This window comes from Octopus bimaculoides, chromosome 7 (assembly GCF_046866305.1).
Source record: "Octopus bimaculoides isolate indiv1 chromosome 7, ASM4686630v1, whole genome shotgun sequence".
In the NCBI taxonomy this organism is placed as follows: Eukaryota; Metazoa; Mollusca; class Cephalopoda; order Octopoda; family Octopodidae; genus Octopus; species Octopus bimaculoides.
Window position 1 is genome coordinate 37,639,263 of NC_142934.1, and position 26,124 is coordinate 37,665,386.

Consider the following 26,124-nt stretch of genomic DNA (forward strand, 5'->3'; position numbering starts at 1 on the left):
TTTTAGGGATTCACACAGTGACAGACAGACACACATTCTCAGTTTTATATATTAAGATTACATTTTCTTGCATGCACAGATGTTTTGCTTTGTTTTAAAAATATTTGCTCTCTGTATCACACCTGCATGCTTACACACACTTACACCACTGATGCTTTCATGTGTGCTCTCACTTGCTCTCCACTCCATTGAAAGACCACTTCTATAGAATTGCATATCTCTTTCAACGTACCAGCAATTTACATTTATGCTTCTGCCTAGGTGTATGTGCATCACCTAGCATATATTGTACATGCCACCTCTGAACGGTGATTTTTTGCTTTACATTTTTTTATTTCTTTCATTTCACATGTTTTTGACATGTATTCATTTGTTTGTAAATGTGACTGTGTATACATTTTCTGCATTACACCAAATCATGCATTTTCATTTTCACACACCTTTGTATCGTTCAATCTCTTTGGCTTTCTCACTGTAAGGTGGATAGTGTAAAAACTAACATTTCATTTTCCAAGCTGAGATTTGAAACCAGATCTAAGGATTCTCACTTGCCTGATCCACCACTGGCCAAACAGGTGCGAAAGAAATTTCTTTGTCTTGTCAAAAAGTGATGGATGGATTTCCATTCGACCTCCGACCCGAGCTGTGTTACTGAAGATTCAACTGGACAGCAGGTAACCTAGATAAGTAGAAACTACTCGTATGGTACATCTATTCTTCTTCTCTAGGATGACTGTTATAAATACGGTTTCCTTAGGCACAAGATAAACAGACAGCTTGCAACAGTCAAACAGCCAACAGAGAGCCACATAGCGAACAGTGATAGCCAATGACACAACATAGTAGCAGAACACAGACAGACAGGACAGAAAAACACCATGATCCAACCAAATGACCAATGCACACACACGCACAAAATATGCCATGTACTTTCTCATCAAATCAACATTCTACTCCTGTTGTTTTTTTTTTACTTTGCCAACTTGAAGGAGTTGGTAACTTCATGTAGCTGCTTTCATTGATATTGTAAATTAAACTTTGTGTATCCAAAATGTAAATGCAAGTGTTGATCAAATGAATTATTTAAACTACATTCCAATGCTTTCCTCATTGTTTTACTTTGATGTCGTCCAGCATGCCTATCTCCATCTGCTACATCCGACAACGTACATTGAATTATCAACAAAACCTTTTGCTACCCATCCCATTACAAATCTATCCAACGCAGGGGAGGGTGTGAGAAAGAAGTAATAAGATGAAGTGGAAGGATGTCGAGCCTCTTTAACATGATGATGCTGGATTTTAAAAACAAATTATGCTACGCCATTGTGTAAAGTGCCATCATTCAACTCCTCTTTTTTATCTCTTCTTTTTGTAAAGTGAAAGTAAAGTTGATGACACTGGCAATTTGGTTTTGTCACTCACAGTTCTAACTTCAAATACCTTCAAATTACAATAACAATTAGAACCAAATTGAGAAATATTTTATTTCCCATATTTCATATCGTTTATTTTTAATTCTTGTTCATTTAAATTTCATTTTATATTTTATTAGAATTTGAAATTGTGCACATGGATGAATTCATAGATGAGCTTTTGAGAGAAGAGAGAATTTATGACATTATTTTGCCCCGCATTCAGGTAATCATCATCATCATCATTTAATGACCATTTTCCATCCTGGTATGGGTTGGACAGTTTGACAGGAGCCAACAAGTCTGAAGACATCATGCTCCAGCTAGATACCCTTTCTTATGCCAATGCCAACCACTTTACTGCATCTACTGGGTACTTTTTTGTAGCATCATCACTAGTGAGGTTGTTATGCAGCCTGCAAGACTAGAATCTTCTTTGACTAAGTAGAGCTACAGTAGGGTTCTAAATGGTTTTATGCTATGGAATGAGGGACTAAAGTGTGAGTGAAGGGGCCCAGAACAAAACAGGTTTCTTGCTTCTGAGAAGGTATATGACTACTCACATTATAGAAGAGAGGGTGAAGTGCCTGGAATAGATCTGGAAAGAGATGAAAATATAACTTCTTGATAAATAATTAAAGTCTAAATATCATCATTATCATCATTGTTTTTCATCCACATTTCCTTGCTTGCATAAGTTAGATAGAATTTATTAAGGCAGATTTTCTGCAGTCAAATGCCCTTCATGCTGTCAATTCACAGCTGTTTCTAGGCAAGGTATTATTTCCCCATAGCCAGAAGATTAGAAATAAAGACACCATTTCTATGACAAGGACACTCACTCTTAACTGTTGTGCAATGTCAAGACAAGAAGGACACATACATGTATGTGTATGTATGTAATGGACTTCTTTCAGTTTCAGTCTCCCATATCTACTCTTATGAATTTCATCAACTGGAGGCCATAATAGAAGAGACACTTGTTCAAGGACCACACGGAGGGACTGAAGCAAAAACCATGTGGCAGTGGAAATCTTTTATCTTGTTTCAGTCATTAGACTGTAGCCATACTGGGGCCCTACCTTGAAGAATTTTAGTTGAATCCCAGTACTTATTTTTTTAAAAGTACTGGTACTTATTCTATTGGTGCAAACTTCTCTAACCCTTTAGCATTTAACCTGGCCATATCTGGCCCAAATATTCTACCCACCAATATCCTTCTAAAATTAAACCATTGCATCATTGAAGTCTCAAAGCTACAATTTAATACATGATTAATTCAAAACAATGAATAAATAAGCATAACATCTGACAGAGTAATCTGAACACTAAAGGGCTAAAAACTTTTTATAATTCTTCATTGTTGAATTGTTTTATTTGTTGGAATGATTTTTATGGCTGGATGCTCTGTCTGCCTATTATAACTGAATGCCCTACATACTGTAAAGTCAGACAAACTGGAAAAGAGTCAGGTGGCTGTATTGTGCCAATGGCCAATGACTGCATATATATACATGAAAATTTATACAATGGCTGCATATGTATACATGAAAAAAAAAGGAAAATTCAGCAATTGAAAATACTTTAAAATTAATCTGAATAAATTTTATATTTAAATCTCTGAGATATGTTATTACAAGGAAAATTAAAATGTTCATGTACATGTAAATGATGACATTAAATAGTGTAGAAAATTGAAATTGTCCTTTGATGAAGTAAGCAATTACAAGTTTATTATTGAATTGACTAAATTATAATGTCTTGAAGCTTGACTTAAAAAATACATGACAAAATTGTTATTTGTTTTTCACAGAAAAGGAATGTGCTAGAAGATACGAATCAATTAGAACCACGAATAAGTGCTTTAGAGGAAGACATTGAAGATGTAGAGTCTTCAGAAGAAGAAGAAATTATTGTAAGTAATTGTTTCAGTTGTTATCTAAAAATAACAAATGGTTGCTTACAACCATATCATGTTCTCATCTAGTCACCAAAGTTAAGCAACATTCAGCCTTGTTAGTTCTTTAGATGGATGAACATTTAGGAAACCTAAATGCTGGAAAGCATCACTTTTTAGACATAGACATGCCTCAGTGGTTAAGATGTTTGGTTTCCAACTACATGGTTTCAGGTTCAGTCCCACTGTCTGGTATCTTGGGCAAGTGTCTTCTACTATAGCTCTGAGTTGCCCAAAGCCTTGTGAGTGGACTTGGTTGGCAAAAACTGAAAGAAGCACGTTGCATACATACATATATATGTGTGTGTATGTGTCCTTGTCTTGACATTGTATGTTACTTGTAAATATGTGTCACTGTCATACAAGTATTGTCATTCATTTCCAATAGTCCACCCACACTTAACATGAAAATTTTTCACACACTCTACCACAATACACCAAACTACATCTCTACTCTTCCTCATATTTCCACTTCATGCACTAGGCTTACGTCCCACTCCCCAATCTTGTCCTCTTCGCTCTTGGCCCTGTGCCACTGTGTCATTACTCTCTGTTAGCTTCTGACTTGTATGTTCTACCGATGCCCCTTTCATTGTATCATTGTGTATCCCCGGCACTCTGCCACCATCTCTATCCTGCTGTCTCCCGCTCTCTCTCTCTCTCTCTCTCTCTCTCTCTCTCTCTATCTCTCTCTCTCTCTATCTCTCTCTCTCTCTCTCTCCCCTGCACTTCCCTCAGGTTGGGTAACCATGTATTTCCTTTGCAGCAGTGCACCTGTTTCTGTCTTCATTCCTGATCTCTCTCTCCCTGGCTGGGTAACCTTGTACCTTCTCTACAGCAAGACACCTCTTTCTGTCTTTCTGCCTCACTATAACCTTTCATCATCCAACACAAGATCACCTCCTCGAATGCCCCCTCCCCTCTCAAAAGAGTTTTTATTTTTTCTTGCAAGTACTTGGTGACCTTGTCAGTGCAGGTGCCACTTAAAAGAACCCTGTCCACACTGTAAAGTGGTTGGCATTTGGAAGGGCATCCAGCTGTAAAAACCTTGCCAAAACTGACCTTGCCTGTGCTTGTGCCATGTAAAAAGCACTAAGTCCACTCTGCTGAGTGGCTGGTGTTAGGAAGGGTCTCCAGCTGTAAAAATCCTGCGAAAACAGTTACAGAAGTCTGGTATTTTTATTCACAAAGAAGAATTTCCCTAACTTCATTTTTTAATTTTAAGGCTATTAAATGTGGAAAATGCCCAGTGCAAACTATGGACACATAAATGGTGCAGTGGAATCACAGGAAGGCTAATGGATAATGTAGACTGTATGTGGATGATGCACAAGAGCAACAAACACTAAGGAAACATGGGAAATAGATTTTCTCAAATGCCCTGGAAGTGGTTGATAGTTTCTGTATTTGGGTAATATAATTAGCAGTGATGGGGGATGTTCTGACAGTTCTCATTGCTAGAATAAGAATAGGATGGAGAAAGTTCAGAGAGCTATTATCCCTGTTGGCAACAAACATCTTTCTCTTTCTCTAAGTGAATGGCAAATTGTATGATACTTGTGTATGTACAACAATGCTCTATGGTCATGAGATGTAGGATCTGAATGCAGAGGGCATGTGAAAACTAGAGGAAGGAAACTAGTATGCACCAATGGATGTGCAATGTCAGTGTGTTTGTATGACAAAGTGCTAATGTACTGAGAGAGAAATTATGCATAATCAGATGTAGTGTGCAAAAGAGAAGACTGCACTGATTTGGTCATGTGATGTGTTTGAATGAGGACAGCTGAATAAAGAAATACTAGTTGCTTAAAGTAGATAGATGTTGTAGAAGAAGGAGACCTCAGGAAGACATGGAATGAAGTAAAAATGCAGAGCTTCATGGATGCAATAACAAAGAACCAAGCTGATTTGTGATTTGCCGTGCTTGAGAAGACCCATTCATAAGAGCAAATATGAGGTTCTAAAAAATTTTGCCTATGCTTGTATGTGCTGGGCCTCATACCACCTTCATATCTCATCTCCCTACTCATCATCCTTTCCCCATATGCTGAGTGCTGTCCCTACACTCATACTTCTTCATCAAGCATTCACCACATCTCATCTCCCTGCTCCCTTCACCCAAAAACCACCCCTCCTTGACACACATCACACCCCCTAGTTTTTTGTGCTGCCAGTTCCTTCCTTCTCTCCACTTCCAGCCTTCATTCTCATTATCATCCTTTCTCACATGCTATTCCTCCTCTTCCTTTCTTCTGCCATGCTTCATCTTGAATCTACTATCATTCCCAGTGCCCTCTTTTGACCATCACTATGACTATTCACTATAGCTATCCCTTATGTACCTCTACATCTCCCTCCCCACTGCTCCTATACCTTGCTCATCATCTCTCCCTGAACTATCATCCCTGAGCCACTCTTATCTCTTTCTTCTTTCTATTGATATTTCCCATCAAGCTGCACCTCCATTCCTGTTCATCACTCACTCCATTCTCCGCTACCTTCATCTGTGACCATATGTCACTATCCCCTCCTGATCCACCACCTGTATCATCTCTTGCTTCTTAAATAACATACAGCATAGTGCTTGTGCAGATCTCTCTCCCTCTAGCTGTTACACTTTGGATGTCCTACTGGGTCAAAGCATGGTACAGGCTACTAGTCATCCTCAGCCATATTAGTTATGTATAATACAACCCTCCCTTCATGCCCTCCATGCTTACAAAACAGGAATAAAAAGCATTGTTGTTTTTATGGATTCAGGAGCCTCGCCGTAGTCCAACACCAGAAAGGAAACGAGGGAGTCACAAAGAAGATAAAAGTTACAGAAGTCCATCCCCACGAGGGAGAAGAAACAGAAGTCGCTCTCCACACAGAAGGTACTGCTTGTTGTTTGTTGACTACAGATTTTTAGATTGAAAAATAAATTTGAATTCCTAACCAGAGGAATTAAGTTCAATTATATGGCTTCTTAATCTTACAGCCAGATTAGGTCTTCTGGTTTAACATTATGTCTGTATGCACAGGCTTAAGCAAATTTAAAAACAAATTTTTTTTATTTCTATATTTGAAGATTAGCAATTGCCTACACTAGCAAGTCTCTACCCCTCCCAACAGAAATGTCACTGCTTTTGGGCTGCTACAACTACTGTTGTCACAGGTGTTGCTATCAGAACACAAGGGCTACAACAGTTTCATCAATTCACTACCCTAGATTGGTGATTTATTTTTTTATTACTCAATCTACAAAAGGGCAAAGTAACCAGTTTAATATCAACAAGGGATGTAAACATCATAAAACTAAGTTTCACTCAAGTACTGACCGCTGTGGAATATCAACATTCATACACATGCACACACACACATACACATATGTATACATACAAACATATACATATGTGGGATCTATTTTAAAACGGGGGCCACAGTTTTCATTAATGTTTTACGTAGTGTTTTTGGTACCGAAAGACTTTCAAACTTCGTATACTTATCTATTTTGTGTTATAGAACAGAAAAATATTTTTGTATTCAAATTTATTTCATGTAAAAAATTGTCTTATTTCGATAATTTCAACCAATCACTGACAAGTATTCAGTTGTTTACATTTACTCCTTTGGCTGATTAAGTGGTGTAAAGCGTATTTAATCTCCATAACTTCGTTTTATTTGCTTTTTTCATTTTCTTTTTTTTTTTTCATTTTATTTGCTTTTTTCTTTTTAAATTTGCTGTTTTACCCTAACCCTAACCCTAGGGTTAGGGTTAGCCTATAATAGAAAGGTTTATTAGCTACTGCCAATATGCTTCAGCCATTTTTTGACAAGGAAATAATAATTTTATCACCGATAGAATTGTTTCAGAATCGTTTGTTTATGTAGTCGGCACTTAATGTATATCGGCTGAATGGACGTCAGTGATTGGTTGAAATTACAGAAATACATACAACAACTTTAACATGGAATAACTTAGGGATTTCTTTTTTTTTTTAAGAAGACTAAGAGAAAAAGATGTTTTATATGACACATTCTACCAGTGCTCCAAGTTTCAAAGTGTTTCATTAAGAAAATACTGTGGCCCCCGTTTTAAAATAGATCCCATATGTGTATTATATATATATATATATATATATATATATATGATCATCGCCATCATCATCATTTAACATCTGTTCTCCATGCTGGCATGGGTTGGACAGTTTGACAGGAGCTGACCAGCTGAAAGGCTGTTCAGGTACCATGTCTATTTTGGTATGGTCTCTACAGCTGGATGCCCTTCCCAATGCCAGCCACTTTACAGAGTGTACTGAGTGCTTTTATGCAGCACCAACACAGGTGCTTTTTACATGCCACCAGCACCTATGAGCCCTCAAGATTAGAGATGCTCAGCTGGGAAGGTTGCAGGGGATGAGGCTGTATGCAAAGGCAACCAAACTTTTACTTAGCTTGATATGTCTTTTCAAGCACAGCAAGTCACCAGGTGTTTTAATCCTCTGTCATCCTTGCTGTGAGTCCCAACACCTGTAGATCCTTTCTCACCACTTCATCCCACGTCTTCTTGGGTCTGCCTGTTCCATATGTTTCCTCTACAATTAGAGATCATCACCTTTTGATGCAATTGTCTTCATTCATATGCATTACATGGCCATATCAGTGCAGTCTTCTCTCTTGCACACTACATCTGATACTGTTTATACCCACTTTTTCTCTCAAATCACTTACACTCTGTCGAGTATGCACACTGACATTACCCATCCAGTGAAGCATACTAGCTTCATTTCTTTCAAGTCTTCACATTTTTGTACATTCCTGGTGTTTAATGTACCTGCACATTTGCCTCATGTAAAGACTACTTTCTCTGTTAGTCATCCAGTGATACTGCTGCACTTCTTATGTGTCCATAGCTTGCACTCAGTACACCTTATGGTGCTTCTCCCAACACCTTTTCTACATATTGAGCAGGGTCATTTCCCTGAAGGGATCTATGATTCGTCTGTTCTCCTACTTACTAAGACTTTGGTCTTTGCTACATTAACTCTAAGGCCCTTTGATTCCAGACCTTGCTTCCATAGCTGAAATTTCTTCTCTAGTTCTGGTTGTGATTCAGCAATAACAACAAGGTCATTGGAATAGAAGAGCTGTTGGGGCAAGCGAAAGCGAAATCGTGATGGCACCTGTGCCCAGCGTCGCCTTCCTGGCACATGTAAAGACATTTGAGCGAGAGTGTTGCCAGTGCCACTGGACTGGCTGCTGCGCAGGTGGCACATAAAATACACCATTTTGAGCGTGGCCGTTGCCAGTACTGCCTAACTGGCCATCGTGCCGGTGGCATGTAAAAGCACCTACTACACTCTCGTGGTTGGCGTTAGGAAGGACACCCAGCTTGGAGCCTGGTGTAGCCATCTGGTTCACCAGTCCTCAGTCAAATCGTCCAACCCATGCCAGCATGGAAAGCGTAAGTTAAACGATGATGATGATGATGACATATATATATATATATGTATATATATATATATATATATATATATATATATATATATATATATAATTTGAAGAAAAGCAACAAAAATGTATTAGGTTATAGCAGTACGTACGTTTCGTACAAACTTCATTTATTTATGTAGTGAGAACACCACATAAGATGTGCAATGAAAATGTACTCCTCAGCTGCATAATGGAAGTTCATTTCAGAAAGTCATTTTGTAAATGTGTGCAAATACAAGAGTCGGAGATGAAGAGAATACCATCTTGACTGGGCTGTTAATCAACAGTCTAGTGAACCAAACATGAATTTAATTTCTATATATTCCATTTGTTCTTCTTTCTAGAAGGAGGGGTAAGATAGCAGTAATTTCAATTTTCCTAGCCCCCATACTTACCGAGAAAATCAATTAAAACATTTTTTAATGCAAATCTCCTCTTTCTTCTGCCATTAAAACAACCAGTTGCCCACACCGCAACAAGGGGACTACAGGATGACAGTCAGCCAAAACTTTCGCTATGCTGTCTCTCTTTTTTCACCTCTTTATGGGGTTAATAATCTTAATCTTTAGTTACAGTTTCTCATTCAAACTACATAATACGCAGAATTGTCGCATTAATACAGTAGGGCGTTTTGAGGGAGATTTGGCTGCTGTTTCTACCAGGTCTACTTACCATGTAGAGGTCTGAACTTATTTTTCATTCACAGATTGGCATTTCAAAATTTTCTCCCAAATTTGTTTATTAAAATTTTTTTTTTTTTTGCCAAAAATTGGCATTGTCAAATTTTCCCCCCTTCCCCCCCAACTTCTTCAATTTTGACTTTTTTCCTCAACACTAACCCTAAAACTCTAGCCCTAACCCTAACTCTAAAACCCTAACCCTAAAGCCCTGACCTTAACCCAAACCCTAAAACCATAACCAAGTAAGTACAGAAATGTTTTGAAATTTTTGTCTGAATCATAATGTCCGAATTTTTCTGCATATTTACAAAAAAAAAAATTCTTAAAAAAAAAATTTTATTTAGATTTTTGGAAATTTTTTTCAGAACCTAATCTCCGTATTTTACCGCATATTTTGGGGGAAAAAATTCTGAATAAAGTTTAAAATGAAGGAAATAGGGGTGGATGGTGGGGGTAATTGAGGAATGTCGATTTTTGCCAATTTTTTTGCAGATTTGTATTCGCCGTAGCCAAAAAGAGGCGAGGGGTTCTGTCGATAAAAACAAATTTCAAGAAATGGTGATTTTCTTGGGGGGGGGGGGGACAGGCGAAGCTGTTTTCTGACAGGGTGGAGGGGAGGAAATTTTCATACAGCTGGAGGCTCCAATCAAAACAGGGGACCCGAAATGATAAGATTGAGAAACGCTGTTATAGATTATGCCTAACTGAAAACGATCACAGCCACATCATCCAAACAGACCTGGTGAAACCGGGTTTAGCTGCTAGTTTCATATATACATATATATTTGTAAAATATATAGGGTAGTGAATTTTTTTAGAAATTTCACTACCAGTGGCCTAACATGTATAAAAAGTCAATAGAGAACATATTCTCCATATAAAATCAGTGTACATTTAAACACAAAAGAGGTGACCCTTAACAGGCAGCCTTACATGCTAGAAGGAGCAGTCAAAATGACCAAACCCACATTTAAGAGCAGTTTCGAAGAGAATGAAAAATAAAAACTTTTACCTTGTTTTTTTTACAACTCCGCCTAGCAAATTATTTTATTTGCTAATTAGAGTTTGAAACCTAGGTATGGCTGTAAAAAAAGAAGGTAGAAGTTTTTATTTTTCATTACCTTCGAAATTGCTCTTAAATGTGGTTTTGGTCATTTACTTTATAATTGCCTTTAGATAAACCTAAATTTAGTACCCCTGTAAATTCATACTTAGCTTATATATAAAACAATATGGGTATCTTCACAACTTAAAATTAAATTGCTTAGATTATAATTAAATTAATATATAGTTATGTGTATATATACACATATATGTATATACATATGTACATATATATATATAATAAATCTCTGAGCGAGGTATAAACAGTAGCTGCATGATATCGTGAAGTATATTTGCCACCTAAATGTGGCTGACCTTTAAGCGTTGATGCTACTGTAGGTTGTAGCCCCAGGAAGACATCTCCTCCAGCTAGCTAATGACACATTTTCTGTGCCTTATCAGTATTTGTGAAGGGAAGTCATCTTTCCAATCACCAACCTGATGCGATGCACACGGACCCAAGTTTCTAGTTATTGACCCGTTATCAGCATGTGACAACCACCGGCTGGCGATGGGAAATGATTCTCAATGCAAATATATATACTTTTTCCAGTGACGAAAAGTCACTGATCTCGAAAAAGTGGAAACAAGCAATAATAAATCTCTGAGCGAGGTATGAACAGTAGCTGCACGACATTGGGAAATATATTTGCCACCTAAATGTGGCTAACCCTTAAGGGTTGATGCTACTGTAGCTTGTAGCCTCAGGTAGACATCTCCAGCTGGCTATTGACACACTTTCTGTGCCCTATCAGTATTTGCAAAGGGAAGGCAAATATACTTCATTTACTGGCACTTTGCTGGTGGCACATGAAAAAACATTCGAGTGAGGTCATTGCCAGTGCTGCTGGACTGGCTCCTGTGCAGGTGACACATAAAAAGACACCATTTGTGTGTGGCTGTTGCCAGTACTGTCTTACTGGCCCTCGTGCCGGTGGCACGTAAAAGCACCCACTACACTCTCGGAGTGGTTGGCGTAAGGAACGGCATCCAGCTGTAGAAACTCTGCCAGATCAGATTGGAGCCTGGTGCAGCCATCTGGTTCGCCAGTCCTCAGTCAAATCGTCCAACCCATGCTAGCATGGAAAGTGGACGTTAAACGATGATGATGATGATGATATTACTATATATTTCCCTCTCACTTTATGCCAAACTAGCTTCTTAACTCATACTTTTATTTATACCTAAGCATAGTCAATGTATTACCTATCTATACTTATTAAAAATTTTTTTATTACTCTCATTCGTAGCTCCATTATCTCCCCTACATTGTTATTTTCAGTTTACCTCTAATTAAACCTCTGAACGTTCTTTTTAATATTTATAACCACAGCAAGTATTTACTATCTAAATTTGTAATATTAACAACTAATTTCCTATTTTTACCTTATATTTAATACATACAAACGAATATTAGTTTTTACACTAACACAACTCCATTTTATGTAGCTCTTTAAGCATTTCTACCCCTTAATACTTGTTTTCATTACATTCTAGCAGCCATCCATATACTTAATTCTTGAGTTTAATTTTATTATCACGTGCAATTTTTTAAAATACACACCACATCTAGTATTGTTTATAACTGTCAGGTCATATCCTAATTCAAACGTAACTATGCTTTTCCATTGGACATTTCTATAAAACTTCCTTACATACCTAGCCCTCACACTAAATTTCTCACTGAAGTCATTGTTGACTCCCACTTTATTTACTGTGTCTTTGTACCTGGTTTGTACAGCTCTCACAAACTGTTCCTCAATGCTTAGTTTCCCTAGTGACCACAATATCACTATTTGTGACACCCTTTCAAATGCCTTCTCCAAGTCAATGAATGACGGGATTAATGGTTTGCTTTTTGTATAACTTGATTAACTATTTAGGTGGTAATCCTGTACTGGATATTTTGAGCATCTCAGCAATTATCTCTGATGGGCCTTCTCTGTCTCTCTTCCTGTCCTCAATTGCCTTAGTTACTTCACTGCTATCAATTTGAATTGCTGGTCCCTCTTTAAGTTCAGTATAAGGTAGTGCCCCTTTATCCCAGGCATTCTCCATGCTCTTAACAGCCTCTCATAATAGCAATTCTATATCACTTTCTTGTCTTCCACAATGATGACAAGTATGCCTTCATCATTTCAAATACATTTCTCACCATTGACATTTTGGTTCTCTCTCATGTGATTTTGAACACTTCACACCTCTGATCCTCACATTGCAAGACATGCACCAGCCTGTTCCTCTCTGCTTCACCCTTAGCCAACCATACCAGTCACCTAGTTGTCCTTCTAGTTATTTGGTAATGCTGCCTACTACCACTTTGCTTCCTTTTTTTCCTTCCAAGATCCACTCCCAAATTTTATGAAAATCTGTATTAGTTGATATCGTTGGAGTTATCTCTTTTATTCATTATTTTTAGCTTTTAAGACCTTTTGGAGAAAGTTTAGTTTGCAAAGGTGATTTCAGTTAATGGAAATTTTTCAACTCACCATATTACGTATGTGATACTCTATTGTGCATGTCATACTTACATGAGCGGGATTTTTTTTTCTGAGAGAATTTATGGTCAGTATTAGAATGTCTTTTGTACACTACTAACTATTACAGCCATGAATATCTGAAAAAATGATGTTACCACTCATATTGCTGGTTTTGTTTTTATATATAAACAATTGATCATATATCAAATATGTTGAATAGAGCTGCTAAAGTGAGCTGGGTATTTAATATCCAGAGAACTTGTAAAAGTTGCAAAGAAATTTATTTTGCTCAGTAGTCATTGATTAAAAAAAAATTGTAATTTTTGAGTTTCTAGAGCAGACATCAAAATAAGTAATCAGTTAAATAGAAAAACATGATATGAATAGTGACACTTAATTTTGTTTGGTGGGGATGTCATTACATTAGATGGGTTAGAATGTGGTCATGGTGCATAATAAACTGTCAATATGTTCTGTTTCATATTGTCTTGCACATCAAAACTTAGATAATTAATTTTCAATCCTGGAGCCTTAATTTATTGTAGTAGTGTTAAAAGTAAGGTAGTTATGTGTGCAATTCTATTTGTGGCCAAAACTTATAGGAAGTCATAAAGTTATCATAGTAAGTTAACAAAACACTGATCAGTTTTACAGTGTTACTGGTAATGTTTACAACTGTAAACCATACCACTCCATTTCAACTACTTACCTACTGCAGCTAGGTGATTGAAGCAGTTCAGAGTTAAATAAGTATCTTGGTCATGCTTACAGTACGGTTCTAGTAACAGAGTATGAACTACAAATCCTATGACTGATGTCTAGAAGCATATAATCTATGACTCTCATTAATATACTTCTACACTATTTCACAGTAGGGAGCCATTACATTCTGTGATATATACTCATAATAAAGTAGACAGTACTACTGGGAGTTAAATGTGTGTATAGGCCCTCAACCTATACACTTGTTACCATATGCCAGGATATAATTTGTTGACAACCTCAGCTTCTTGTTTTATACTCTTGTTTTTACAGTACTCTACTGTTTTTGTTATCTGTTGCATTCAGACATTGGTAACATATAAGAAATATTAAAATCTTAATAAATGTGCACTAACCAAACCAGAGTATTTTTGTGACAATTGATTAATCTGTTACTTTTACAGAGATAGAAAAAGCCCTGTTAGCAGAAGAAGAAGTAGTTCTAGAAACAGAGATCGCCGCCATCGTTCACCTGGTAAGTACCTTTTAATGTTAAAACATTTATTTCTTATTAAAGTATAATTATGTTTCATTGTTTGTGTTTAGAGTTCTAATTAGGTGGAGCAGTAGTTTTAAGTAAATAAGTGCCTTAACCTTCCCTCTGAGAAATACTTGTCATTGCTTACACTTTCTTCTTGTACATTTTCATTCATTATTCTCCCACTTACTGTCTGGTATACTCACCTCTCTCACATGTTATACTTAGTCCTTTTCATGTCAGAAGATGTTATAACACCTTCATGTTAGTCAACCAAATCCATTCTATGTTTCAGTTTCTGCACTTTCCCTCATTTCTTTCTTATCTTTTCTTCTGGATATGTGTCTTGCTCATCATAGAAGTAACTTCAGAGTTTTACTGGCCATTTTAGAATAGACAATGTTTGGCTAAAATCTGAAGCAATAAGCTGTTATTTTATCCACTTCATTAATTCACTTTCAAATTTAAAGATGTTGACTGAAAAATGTTTGCTTCTGTTTTTCAGTTACAAGGCACAGAGATGATGACAGGTAACTAAAACATTAATTAAACTTTATGTTGATTGTTTATTTTTATCTTATGCTTATTTGATGTCAATTACTTTATCATGTTTGTTAAGCAAAATATTCTTTCTACTGTGTGTTTGCTAAGACATGTTTGTTTATGTTAATATTGTTGAAACAAATATGAGATGGGGTGAGAGCAAGATTTTAAATTTGGATAACAGCTTTATGAGTGGTAGTGGCATAATAAATACAAGCATTTATTCCATTGATTGTAGAAAGGCCTTCAAACAGTAAGATCATTAGCCACAGGTGAGAAAATACTATATTCCACACTAATGTATTTCGAAAATCAACATACCACTCAAGGGGCCATGAAGTGCAGATGTATACATGCATTACTTATTTTATGTACTATATTCAGGATAATTAGTCCATTACCTTCATAATATTCATTTTGCCATGCAGAAATGAAGCACAAATTATATATCTTCTCATATATGAAGCTCAACATTCTGATCACTTCTTCCTATATCAACCTAGCTCTTCTTTTGATCTGGGAGTCCTTCACTTGACAATGGAGACCTTCCACTGTCAGCATATTTCACCCAACATGTGTCATCCATACATCATGTGCAGCCATAACAGTACAGCTGCTTCCTCTCCAACATACATCAAGTTACACCTTTTAATGTCCAGCCACTCTTCTCATCTTATTTATGCTGTCTTTGGGCATTCAGTAGATTATATTCTATTCACTTCTCATTGCCAAAGTTTTATTATTATTAGTATTACTACTGCTTCTACTGAGGCAGCAGGCTGGCAGAATCATTAGCATGCTTAGTGGAATTTTGTCCATCTTTATGTTCTAAGTAAATTCTACTTAGATCAATTTTGCCTTTCATCCTTTTGGGGGTCTATAAAATAAGTACCAGTCTAGCATTGGGGCTGATAAAATTGACTAAACCCCTTTCAGGCCTTGTGCCTATAGAAGAAAGGATTATTATTATTACAACACTTTTCACAAAGCATCACCTTTCACTTAGGTTTACTGGGTGGTACAACACAATATTATTCACTGTCCTTTCTATTTGGAGAATAGAAAAATAAAAAAGTAAAATCAGATTGTGTAATTTCTATATTTGAAAAGGTTAATCAGAAATCTAAATAGTTAAAAACAACAAGCCAACAATATATATATCAATACAAATGTTGAGTGAAAATTAATTTTACATTTACATGTAAATAAAATGGAACTTTGTAGTATACCAGATTAACAAAAGCAAAAAGACAGGTTACTGGCTTGATCCACTGTAAACTTATTACCTGCTACTTACATACACTCACATTTGCATTTCCCTCTTGCCTTCCCTCTCCTTCTTTCTTACACTCCATCTTCCTTCTGTCTCCCCCATTTTCACTTCCTTCTCTTTCCTTCATTTCTCCTTTTTCTCTCATATTCCTTTCTTCCCTCTCATAACTTCCACTCCTTCTCTTATAATTTCTCTCTTTCTCTTTACCCGTTCCTCTTTCTCCAACAAAAGCACATATACAGATATGCTATATCTAACTTTATATTTTATATTTTTGCTACTTTTAAAAATATTTTCATAAAATTTCAGAAAGAAACGCAATAAGAAAGCCAAACGGGATCACAGAGAACGCAACCGAGATACTGACAGGCACCGGGATAGAGGCCGTGAGCGTGAACGTGACCGTGATGACAAGAGAGACAGAGACAGAGGTCATAGAGGGGGCCGTGACGAGATTCGAGAGGCCAATGAACTCAGAGCCAGGCTTGGGATGGCCCCTCTTAGGCCTTAGTGTGAATGCATTCAAGCTTTAGTGTTTGTACAAACATTAAAACCAAAGGAAACCACTCCAGTTCATCATCTCTTTGTAAATAAATTCATCTTTGTTATAAACTTATCATTTTTATTAATTCCTCATTGTTATTAATTTATCAACTTTCTATTTTCTCTCTGTCTTAGTTATTAGTACTAGTGGTCAAAGGACAGTGCATTGATATAATTGTTAAAGCATCAAACAAAATACTTTGTAGTTGTTTCGTCTCTTCATGTTCTGAGTTCAAATTCCACTGAAGTCAACTTGCCTTTCATCCTTCTGGTATCAATAAAATAAAGTACCAGTGAAGTATTGGGATCAAATATTATCAACTCCCTCACCCCCCCCCCCCATTTGCATATTTTAGAAACAGTTGTTATTGTTATTATTTCTTGCATAGGTGCTAGGCTAGTAATTTAGATGTGGGAAAACAACCAATGACATTAGTCCACTATTTCAGGTTGGAGGGATGGAAAACAAAAACAGATCTTGCAAAGTTAATTTTGACTTTCATCTTGATGGGGGTCAATAAAATAAATATCAGTCAACTGTCCCCCATCCCAAATTTCAGGCCTCGTGTCTATGGTAAGAAAATATTATTAAGGCAGTATGCTGGCAGAATTGTTAGCACCTTGAACAAAATGCTTAGTAGCATTTCTCCTGAGCTTAAATACTGCCAAAGTCAACTTGCCTTTCATGCTTTAAAGATTTATGAAATGAATGAATACCAGTCAAGTACTTAGGGCTAGTGATATTGACTAACCCTGACCCCTCAAAATTGTTGGCTAAGTACCAGTTGTTGTTTTGTTATCAGTAACATGTCACTTCAAGTTGCTTGTAAATTTTGTCTGCTTTAACTATTTCAAAAGACTGTTTACAACTGTTTACTCTGTGTTTCTTGTAAAGTGACCAAGCTTCTGAGGAGTTCCTCAGTTTCATTGTACTTTCACCTTTTGGGATAGAATTGTAGTTATCTGTGTGAAATTTACATGTTTCTTTTTTAAAAATTTCAAAGCATCACATCAAAATATTCGACAGAAAACCAGAGGAATTTAAACATGGATTGGAACAACAATGTTAACACTGCCTTCTACACATTAAACCAAAGTACTGCCTCCACCAGTTCCAACAGAAATATTCCTTTCTACTATAGGCTCAAAGCCGGAAATTTTGGGGGAGGGGTTGTCAGTTACATTGACCCCAGTGTTCAACTGGTACTTATTTCATTGATTCTGAAAGGATGAAAGGCAAAGTTGACATCAACAGAATTTGAATCCAGAACAGAAAGATGAACAAAATGCCATTGAAAATTTTGTCTGGCATGCTAATGATTTTGCAAGTTCACTGCCTTAGTGCCAACAGAAATAATGACAATGAAGATGAGAGCCACAAAAACAAAATTAACACACCTGCTAATGATGCTAATGCAGAAACAATAACTACCATCATTACCATCACCACCAGCATTAACAGTAAAATAATAAATAATGAAAACAGCATGCCAAAAATATCCATTGGTTGCAGTTTTATTGATATCTGCACAGAGGAAGAAAATTTTTGTATGTGATGACACAGACCATCTTAAGGTTTTCTGTCCACAGCAAAGGAGGGAAGAAGGCAAACCTCCACTACTGCTGATACCATCACCACATCAGCAACTGTAATGGTAAAATTAGCAGCCATGAAAGCAGCAACAAAAACATCAACAGTTGAAGCAACAGTAACAAAAGAAACACTATTCATTACCACCAGCAACAGCAACCGAAATCCACCAAATAACTAGAGAACAAAAAGGCAAGCACCCCCAGAACATTCCCCTCCCAGCTTGGAACCATTGAAACATGTCATATAGCAAAGGTGACAAGAAAGAAACCAAATTGAAGGAGGCAATCAAGCAAAAAGAGAAAGAGAAAAAGGTCACCTCAACAAAAAAAGCTGGGAAGTTTGAACAGACAGAAGAAACACCTTCAACAACACCATCATCATCACCGCTACTACCACAGTCATCATCAACATTGCAAATACTAACACAACCTAAAATCCACACTTAAAAGAACTACTCTCATAGTTGGAAGAGGTCCTGTGGTAAGCCCAGCACCTGATAGCTGGACATGATTAAGGAGGATCCCCAAAGGCTCGATGTCACCTTGGAGGATGCAGAGGAGCTGGCATAAGACTGCCAGCAATGGAGAGCATTGGTGGACCTGTTCAACTCTACACACAATGACTCCTTTGGGACTGCTAACCTGGCATAACCCCAGCCCCATCAAGCAATAGCATACAGGGAGAGAGAGAGAGAGAAAACCAACAAGAACAGCACCTGCAAAGAAACTTCATACATGACCATAAATACCAACAACAAAGATATCATACAAAAACACACTAACATTACTCTCCATATCAACACCAATTTTTATGTGTTTATATTATTTGTATAATATCAACATATATTATAATCACCTTGAGATGCCACATTTTTTTGTGATTTCAATGAGCATATTTTTCTGATTTCTGAGCCTGTTACATTCTTTTACCAAAATATATTGCGAAATCAGCATTTTGGATCTATTCATTTTTCCATCACATTAGCTTGGTAGTTCTGGGTCACTAAGCTTTGGTCTTGAGCTGCTGAGATGAAGCCTTCACTTTCTGCCTTTATCCCTGAGCTTCCTAGCCACTGATGGGTATGATTCTGGTCAACATCAGCTTGTTTGCTACAAGCCACATATTTTCTCCTATGCTTTTTGTTCGCCATTAATTTTACTTTCTTTGCAACAATAGATTCCACACTTCCCTTAGGTTGTTCAGTCTGGGTATCATTCATGAAATCAATAGCAAATTTTTTTGTCTACTTCAAGATAGAATGAAACTTCTTAACTCTCTTATGATTTTCAACAAGTTTTAGTTGTTTCAAGACATTTGGCTTGTCCAGTTTTGGTGGTTTGGTAAGAAATTTCAACTGGATCAAGCTTCAATCTCCTTGGATTCTGGGAAAGTAAAGACAATCTACAAATTTTTCTATCTTTTTTTTTTTTTTTTTTTTTTTTTTTTTGTCACTGATGTTCCAGTTCGATATATTGAAGCTATAAGTATAAATTGGAACTTCTTAGAAATTTATGACTAACATCTTGCTATTTGCATTTAGCTCAGGTTTCAGAACTGCTTGTACCCTCCTATGACATTCCTTCCTGATTTGTTTCATGCTTGCATGCTAAATGCCAGAGCCTTCATTTATTCCTAGGTAATTATTGGTTTCTTCCTGCTCAAGTTTTTTTATAACTGTTTTAACATCTAACCCAACTGAATTTGAGTTTATCAATTTCCCTTTCTGAAAAGTGGTCTTGGCATACTTATCAAGGCCAAACTCCATCCAATGTCATCACTGAATGCTTTCATAGAACATAATAGGCTTTCAAGCTCATCTTTGCCTCTGAGTTTTAAGTCATCCGTATAAAATAGAAAGAGTTTATTTTCTTGTCAATTTTATAATCATACCCTGTTCTGTCAAGTTCATTTATGAGGTGCATTAGAGCTATTAAAAAAAATTACAGGTGAAAGTAAGTTGTCTTGGAAAATGCCACAGCTGATGCTAATATTGCTTGAATCTAGTACTCCATTAGAATGATATAACTGGAAATTATACTTCAGAAAGTTTGAAATTACTATTATCATCATTATTATTATTAGCCATAGTGAGGACGCATGGCCTAGTGATTAGGGTGTTGCTCTCATGACTGAGATCAAAGTTTCAATTCCTGGACTGGGTGGGGCATTGTGTTCTTGAGCAAAATACATCTCATGTTGCTCTGTGATCACTTTTGACACCTGACGCATGGTACACCATGCACCTGTTTAGGTGGTGTTGATTTAATGGAGGGAGTGAGCCAATGTACAGCATATATATTTGATCACTATAAACAAATTTTTTGTGCAGCTTGTTCCACAAAAGCTGAGCATTCATACATTGTCCTTGACAGGAGAGTCCTTCATTATCGTCATCATTATTATTATTATTGTGCATGAATAAGGTGGTAGGCTGGCAGAATTGTTAGCACGTTTGATGAAATGTTTTGCAGTATTCCACCTGTTGCTGTGTTCTGAGTTCAAATTCAACTTGTGCCTTTAGTAGGAAAGATTATTTTTGTGCATGAATGTTTTGCATTCAGAATCAGTGTCCTTGATACCGGGTCATAACCAGTTACGTTCAATATTGAGATCCTTTCTTACAATTCTTGCTGTTCCCAACAGAACAAATTTCTGAATCAATTCAACTCTTGTAGTTATACCAATCCCAATAAGGAAGTTGTTAAATCTGTTGATGATAGTATGAACCTACAACACCTGGGATTGCTTATGTAGAAACCATCCACAGTCATCATATTTCTCCAACCAAATTCTAGTATTTTCTTATTTTTACCTGTTCTTTGATCGCTACATTCATGTCTGCAGATATAGCCACATCTATGATGGTACACTCTTTTTTACCCCTTGTCAAGAACCATAATATCTGATCACCTGGCATGAATTTCACAATCAGTTTGTATGCTAAAATCCCATAAAATCTTATACAGGTCATTCTCTATTACACTTTCTGGTTGATGTTTGTATCATTTTTTCCCTTCTTTAAATCTTTGCCGTAATATGTCCCAATGTAATGCCTTGGCCACACAGTCATGTCTATGCCAAAGAACTACAGGAACTTGTGTGTATAATGGATTCCTCTTTCTTATTACATACTCTGCACTTTGCACTTTCCATGGATTTGTCAGTTTTGGCTTTAGTGATATTCATCCACAATGATTGGCTTTGAGCAGCCATTATGAGCCTTCTGTTTCTTTAAGGTCTCCATTCTTCAGCTATAACCAAGACTTCTCTGCTGCAATGTCCTGCATTTGGCTGAGATACTGGTCATGTAGTTCCTTTCCCCAGATGTTTCGTTCCCACTCCTGCTTTCTTGTTTTCCTATATTCCTTTGCCGTCTCCACAGCTTCTTTTTTGCTCTCCTCTGGCAGCAAAATCAGTCTTTCTGGGTTGCTCCTCACATACTCTTGTATGTTTTGTTTTGCCATCTCTACACAGTCTTCTATTGACATCAGACATCTCTCTCCCCCACATTCCATGGTAGGTATAATCTACTGACACAGTCTCTGAGATGTAATGACCTGTACATAGACATTATCTTTCTGGGATTACAATATATATTTCTTCTTCTCCTTCCTTAGGTCCATTGGTGCCTTTGAGCAACACATTGGGCAGTTAGTGATCACCAATTATGTTTGTCTCTGGCCAACCAGTACACATCTTCCCAAATGATGTTCAGTCTGAGTAGGTCTTTGAAGGTACTACACCATGTCTTCCTTGGCTGGCCTTTTTTTCTCTTACCTTCTAGTGGCAAAGTGATTCTTAGGATTTTTCCAGGTCTCAGCTGCATAAGTCTCTATTGGCAGTCTTGCTGTTTTGTACAGAGGAATCTTCAGTTCTATACTTATGTTATTGCTACACCAAAGTGTTGTCAGTCTTCTAAATACTGCTGCTGCCTTGCCAATTCTGCATCTTACATCTGTCTCTGCATCGCTATTGCTTGTCACTATGCTTCCCAGATATGTGAAACTCATAACTTCTTCAACTGGTTCTTGCTCAACTTTCACTGGTACACTTTCTGCTTGTTTCCCAATTTGCATTACCTTCATTTTTTGACCACTGATTCTCAACCCAGTCTTTGCCACTTCCCTTTCCATTTTTTGTTGTCATTTCTTGTAATGTTGGGTGACTCTCAGCCAACAGGGCAGTGTCATTGGCAAAATCCAAGTCTGTTAGCTGGTCCTTTGTCATCCATGGTATGCCTACAGCCAGTCACACCATTGATCTTCATATAATAAAATCAATGACCATCAGAAACAATATTGGTGACAGAAGACAACCTTGTCTTACTCCAGTGATGATCTTAAGAAAAACCCAGTGTATCCATACTCTGTTCTCATACAGCAGCTTGAGTTGTAGAAACTGCTTAGCAGACTGATGTAATCATCTGGTATTCCATACACTTTTGCAATCTTCCTGAGGGTTTCTCTGTGCACACTGTCAAATGCCTTTTTGAAGTCAATGAAGTTGATTGTTAGTGATCTTTAGTGTTCCGTGCATTGTTCTACGATGTTGTGCAGTGTGAATATGAGAAAGGAGGCAGGTTAGGCATTTGACTAACAACCTGACCCTGTAAAAACTTACAGTGCTAAACAAACAATCAGTATCATTGCAAACAAACAGCAGGATGGAGAAGGTTCACCCCGAGATTTAGTGATGGATCCAGAGGACATTTGAGAGATGTCCTGGACCCTGATGAATAGCCAACTGAAATTCCAATACAACCAAGCATTTTTTCTCACACAGAATTTCTAACATACAGTCCACACTGCACACTGTTCATTCATCACACCAGGAACAATCATTTTGTTTTGTCAACCAATTTTTTTGGATATGTTTATGTTTATGACAGTTTGAACTTACCATACCACAGGAACTAACAACACAGATAACAAAGCTGTACTCCCACAAACATAATTCCTACAGTTCATATTACTAATCCCCAAGTTGGTACATATGATTGTGGTCTTTTTGCCATGGCATATGCATTTGAACAGGTCATTGGAAACTCTCCAGAGAAGTTTTTATTTCATCAGTTAAAAATGTGAGCATATTTAAGATTTTGCCTTGAAAACAATAAATTTGTTCCTTTACCGAAAGTAGAAGTTTTTCAAATGCTTACAAAAACCAAAGAAGTCACTCACTTTCTTTCACCCACCTAGAAATAGATTACTCCTAGAAAGACAACTAAAAATTATGACTTTTCACATGAACATTCAGAACAATTTTTATCACCCAATAGGTTCCATGTTTTAAGTGAAGACTTCAAGCAAAGCCCAAAAGGTAGTTAGGAATCTAATGAAAGTAAAACTGTGAAAACACTTGCCCAAGAAAATCCATCACGCTAGAGAATAAGTCCGTCATAAATTTATCTAAACTAAAAACTTTCACCAGATGATGTCTCTGTCTTGGAGCTTGGACTGAGTTTCTGCCTAAGCACTAAGAATTTCAACAAGAATAAACTAGCTCAAGGGCTATTTCAGTTTGTCCACCATCGCAAACTGAAGGAATGTATTTTTGAAAAAAATGATAATGAGGAGTCAGATAACCCTATGCTTACTGAAGATAAAAATGATAATGATCAAATTCGACATAATTGGATTGAAAAAAATCCCAATTGGTATCCAGATAAAGTTCAGGATGGATGTTCACAAGCACTACTGGAATTTCTTGAATCTTGTCAGATAGGCATTAGGGAAAGCTTTAAAACAAGTGGAAAGAAGTCCTGAAATAACCTCACAAATTTCCAGCATTACGCACTCCGTCGTCTAGCTAATAATGATTCTATTGTTATTAAAATGGTGGATAAGGGAGGCACTGTTGTAATTATGAGCAAAAGTGAGTATATTTCGGCTTGTGAAGAAGTTTTAAGTGACAAAACTTCATGTGAAGAATTACCTGTCAATCCAAACCCCAATTACAGAGGGCAACTCTACTACCTGTCACAAAAAAGATCAGGTTCCTATATTCAGGATACTTTTGATTCTGTGTCTAAAATCAACAACTTTTTTAAGCACCGAAGTCATGTAAAAAAACGGGTTTTTTTTGTTTTTTTTTGGTAACCATGGAGGTTTCTTCCTTATATCCCAATATCGACCACTATGAAGGTGTAGAAACATGTATGAATGCCTTTGAAAAATGGTCAAACAAAAGTATTCCATCTAATCTTTTATGTAGGCTATTAAGGTTTGTGTTACAAAGTAATATAATGAAGCTTGGACAAAAATTTTACCACCAGATGAGGGGTTGTGCCATAGGTACCCCCATGGCAGTTAATTCCATTAATGTCTTCATGACAAAATTTGAGACACAATTACTGCAGACATTCAAATACCTAAATTGGTCAAGAACCAATTCTCTGGTTACGGTACATTGATGACATCTGTCGTTTTTGTCTGGGAAGCATTTTTGTGACTTAAAAACTATGGCTTTAATCATCATCGTCATCATCATCATCGTTTAACGTCCGTTTTCCATGCTAGCATGGGTTGGACGATTTGACTGAGGACTGGTGAAACCGGATGGCAACACCAGGCTCGTACAACATAAAATTTACATGTAGCTTTCCAAAAACTAGCACTGAATTTTGGGACACAAAAGTTAAGTTTTCTGGAGACAGAATAGTGACAGTTATTTTGCAAGCCCATGTCATCACACATGTACCTCCACCACTACTCTGATCATCCACATCATATAATTCAGTCAAATCCAAAATCCCAATTTTTGAGGATAAAACAGATTTGTACGGATATAGGGGATTACTGGAAACATGTAAATTCTTTTGTACACCATTAGGTCAAATGCAGTTACAGTGAATTGTGATTAAAGGAAATGGCAAAAGACATAGCTAAGATTAGCAAAGGAAGTCAAACTTTCACGCATAATTTTAGCAAAAAAAGTACAATAAGTGACTAAATTGTTTTAGTGATTAACTGGCACCAAAATTTCACTGGTATTTCAAAAGTGTTAGCATGTTGTGGAAAAATATCCTCATTTCAAACAAATATTTCCTCAGTTGTCAATTGTAGCCTTTAGACGGAATAAAAATATAAGAGAATTATTAACCTCTACTTCTGACTCCAAGAAAACTAACATTGGAGTTTCTGCATGCTGTACCTTGAAAAACAGCTGCAAGAGTGATAAGCCCTGTTCATTGTGCAACAGCATGAGTCAAGTGAGTTCCATCAGGAATCATAACATAAATGTTATGATTTACACAGGTGAGACGTGTAGAGATTCCCATTTGGTGTACACAGCAGAATGCACCAAACACAATTTGATTCATGTTAGTTGTACAACAGAGCATTTAAACAAAAGATTCAGTGGGCACAGATATGATGACAGGCACAATAACAGTAATTCAACAGAATTTGTCAAACATTTTACATCAAATGGCTGCAATTTTGAAAAAGACTTGAAAGTGCATATTCTCAGAAAATATTCTGAATCTGCTACACTTTCAGTCCTCAAAATGCATGAGGAGAAATATGGTTTTGAGTTATCCCTGGAGGGATAAATAAAATAACAGAATTCATGATATTTACACAAAACTGTTTGATTAAATATTATTATTCTTTTTCCTTTTCTTTTTCTTTTCTCTTTTTTTTTCTCTGCCAGTTGTAAACTTGAAAATTGAAGACTGATGATCTCATTCCACCAACATGGGAATGTTGGTTACTCTCGTTAAAATTTTCGATTTCAATTTCTATGTATCACTTTTCATTTTGACAGGTTAGCTGTCAAAATATCGTTCAACCAATAAAATATCCATTGCACTCGCA

General features: G+C 36.8%; 1 protein-coding gene across 2 annotated transcripts; it reads left to right on the plus strand.

Annotated features, from left to right (window-relative positions):
• The first annotated feature begins 277 nt into the window (after positions 1-277).
• LOC149134670 (uncharacterized) lies at positions 278-26,124 on the plus strand. 2 transcript variants are annotated; one of them, XR_016242612.1, is made up of 8 exons: positions 278-308; positions 1,556-1,641; positions 3,229-3,330; positions 6,136-6,251; positions 14,281-14,351; positions 14,860-14,884; positions 16,480-16,756; positions 25,961-26,124. XR_016242612.1 is itself a non-coding variant. In XM_089355211.1 (7 exons), exons 1-7 carry the CDS (start codon positions 293-295, stop codon positions 16,679-16,681), a joined length of 618 nt encoding a protein of 205 aa, XP_089211337.1. In that variant the 5' UTR covers positions 278-292; the 3' UTR covers positions 16,682-16,786. The 2 variants fall into 2 exon arrangements, 1 of the variants encoding a protein (XP_089211337.1); XM_089355211.1 differs by lacking the exon at positions 25,961-26,124 and having other exon boundaries at positions 16,480-16,786.

Bases quoted from the DNA above. Each gene is read 5' to 3' on its own strand.
- LOC149134670 (XM_089355211.1), top strand. The intron at 1,642-3,228 runs GTAATCATCATC...TGTTTTTCACAG, and splicing joins TTATTTTGCCCCGCATTCAG to AAAAGGAATGTGCTAGAAGA. The intron at 14,352-14,859 runs GTAAGTACCTTT...TCTGTTTTTCAG, and splicing joins TCGCCGCCATCGTTCACCTG to TTACAAGGCACAGAGATGAT.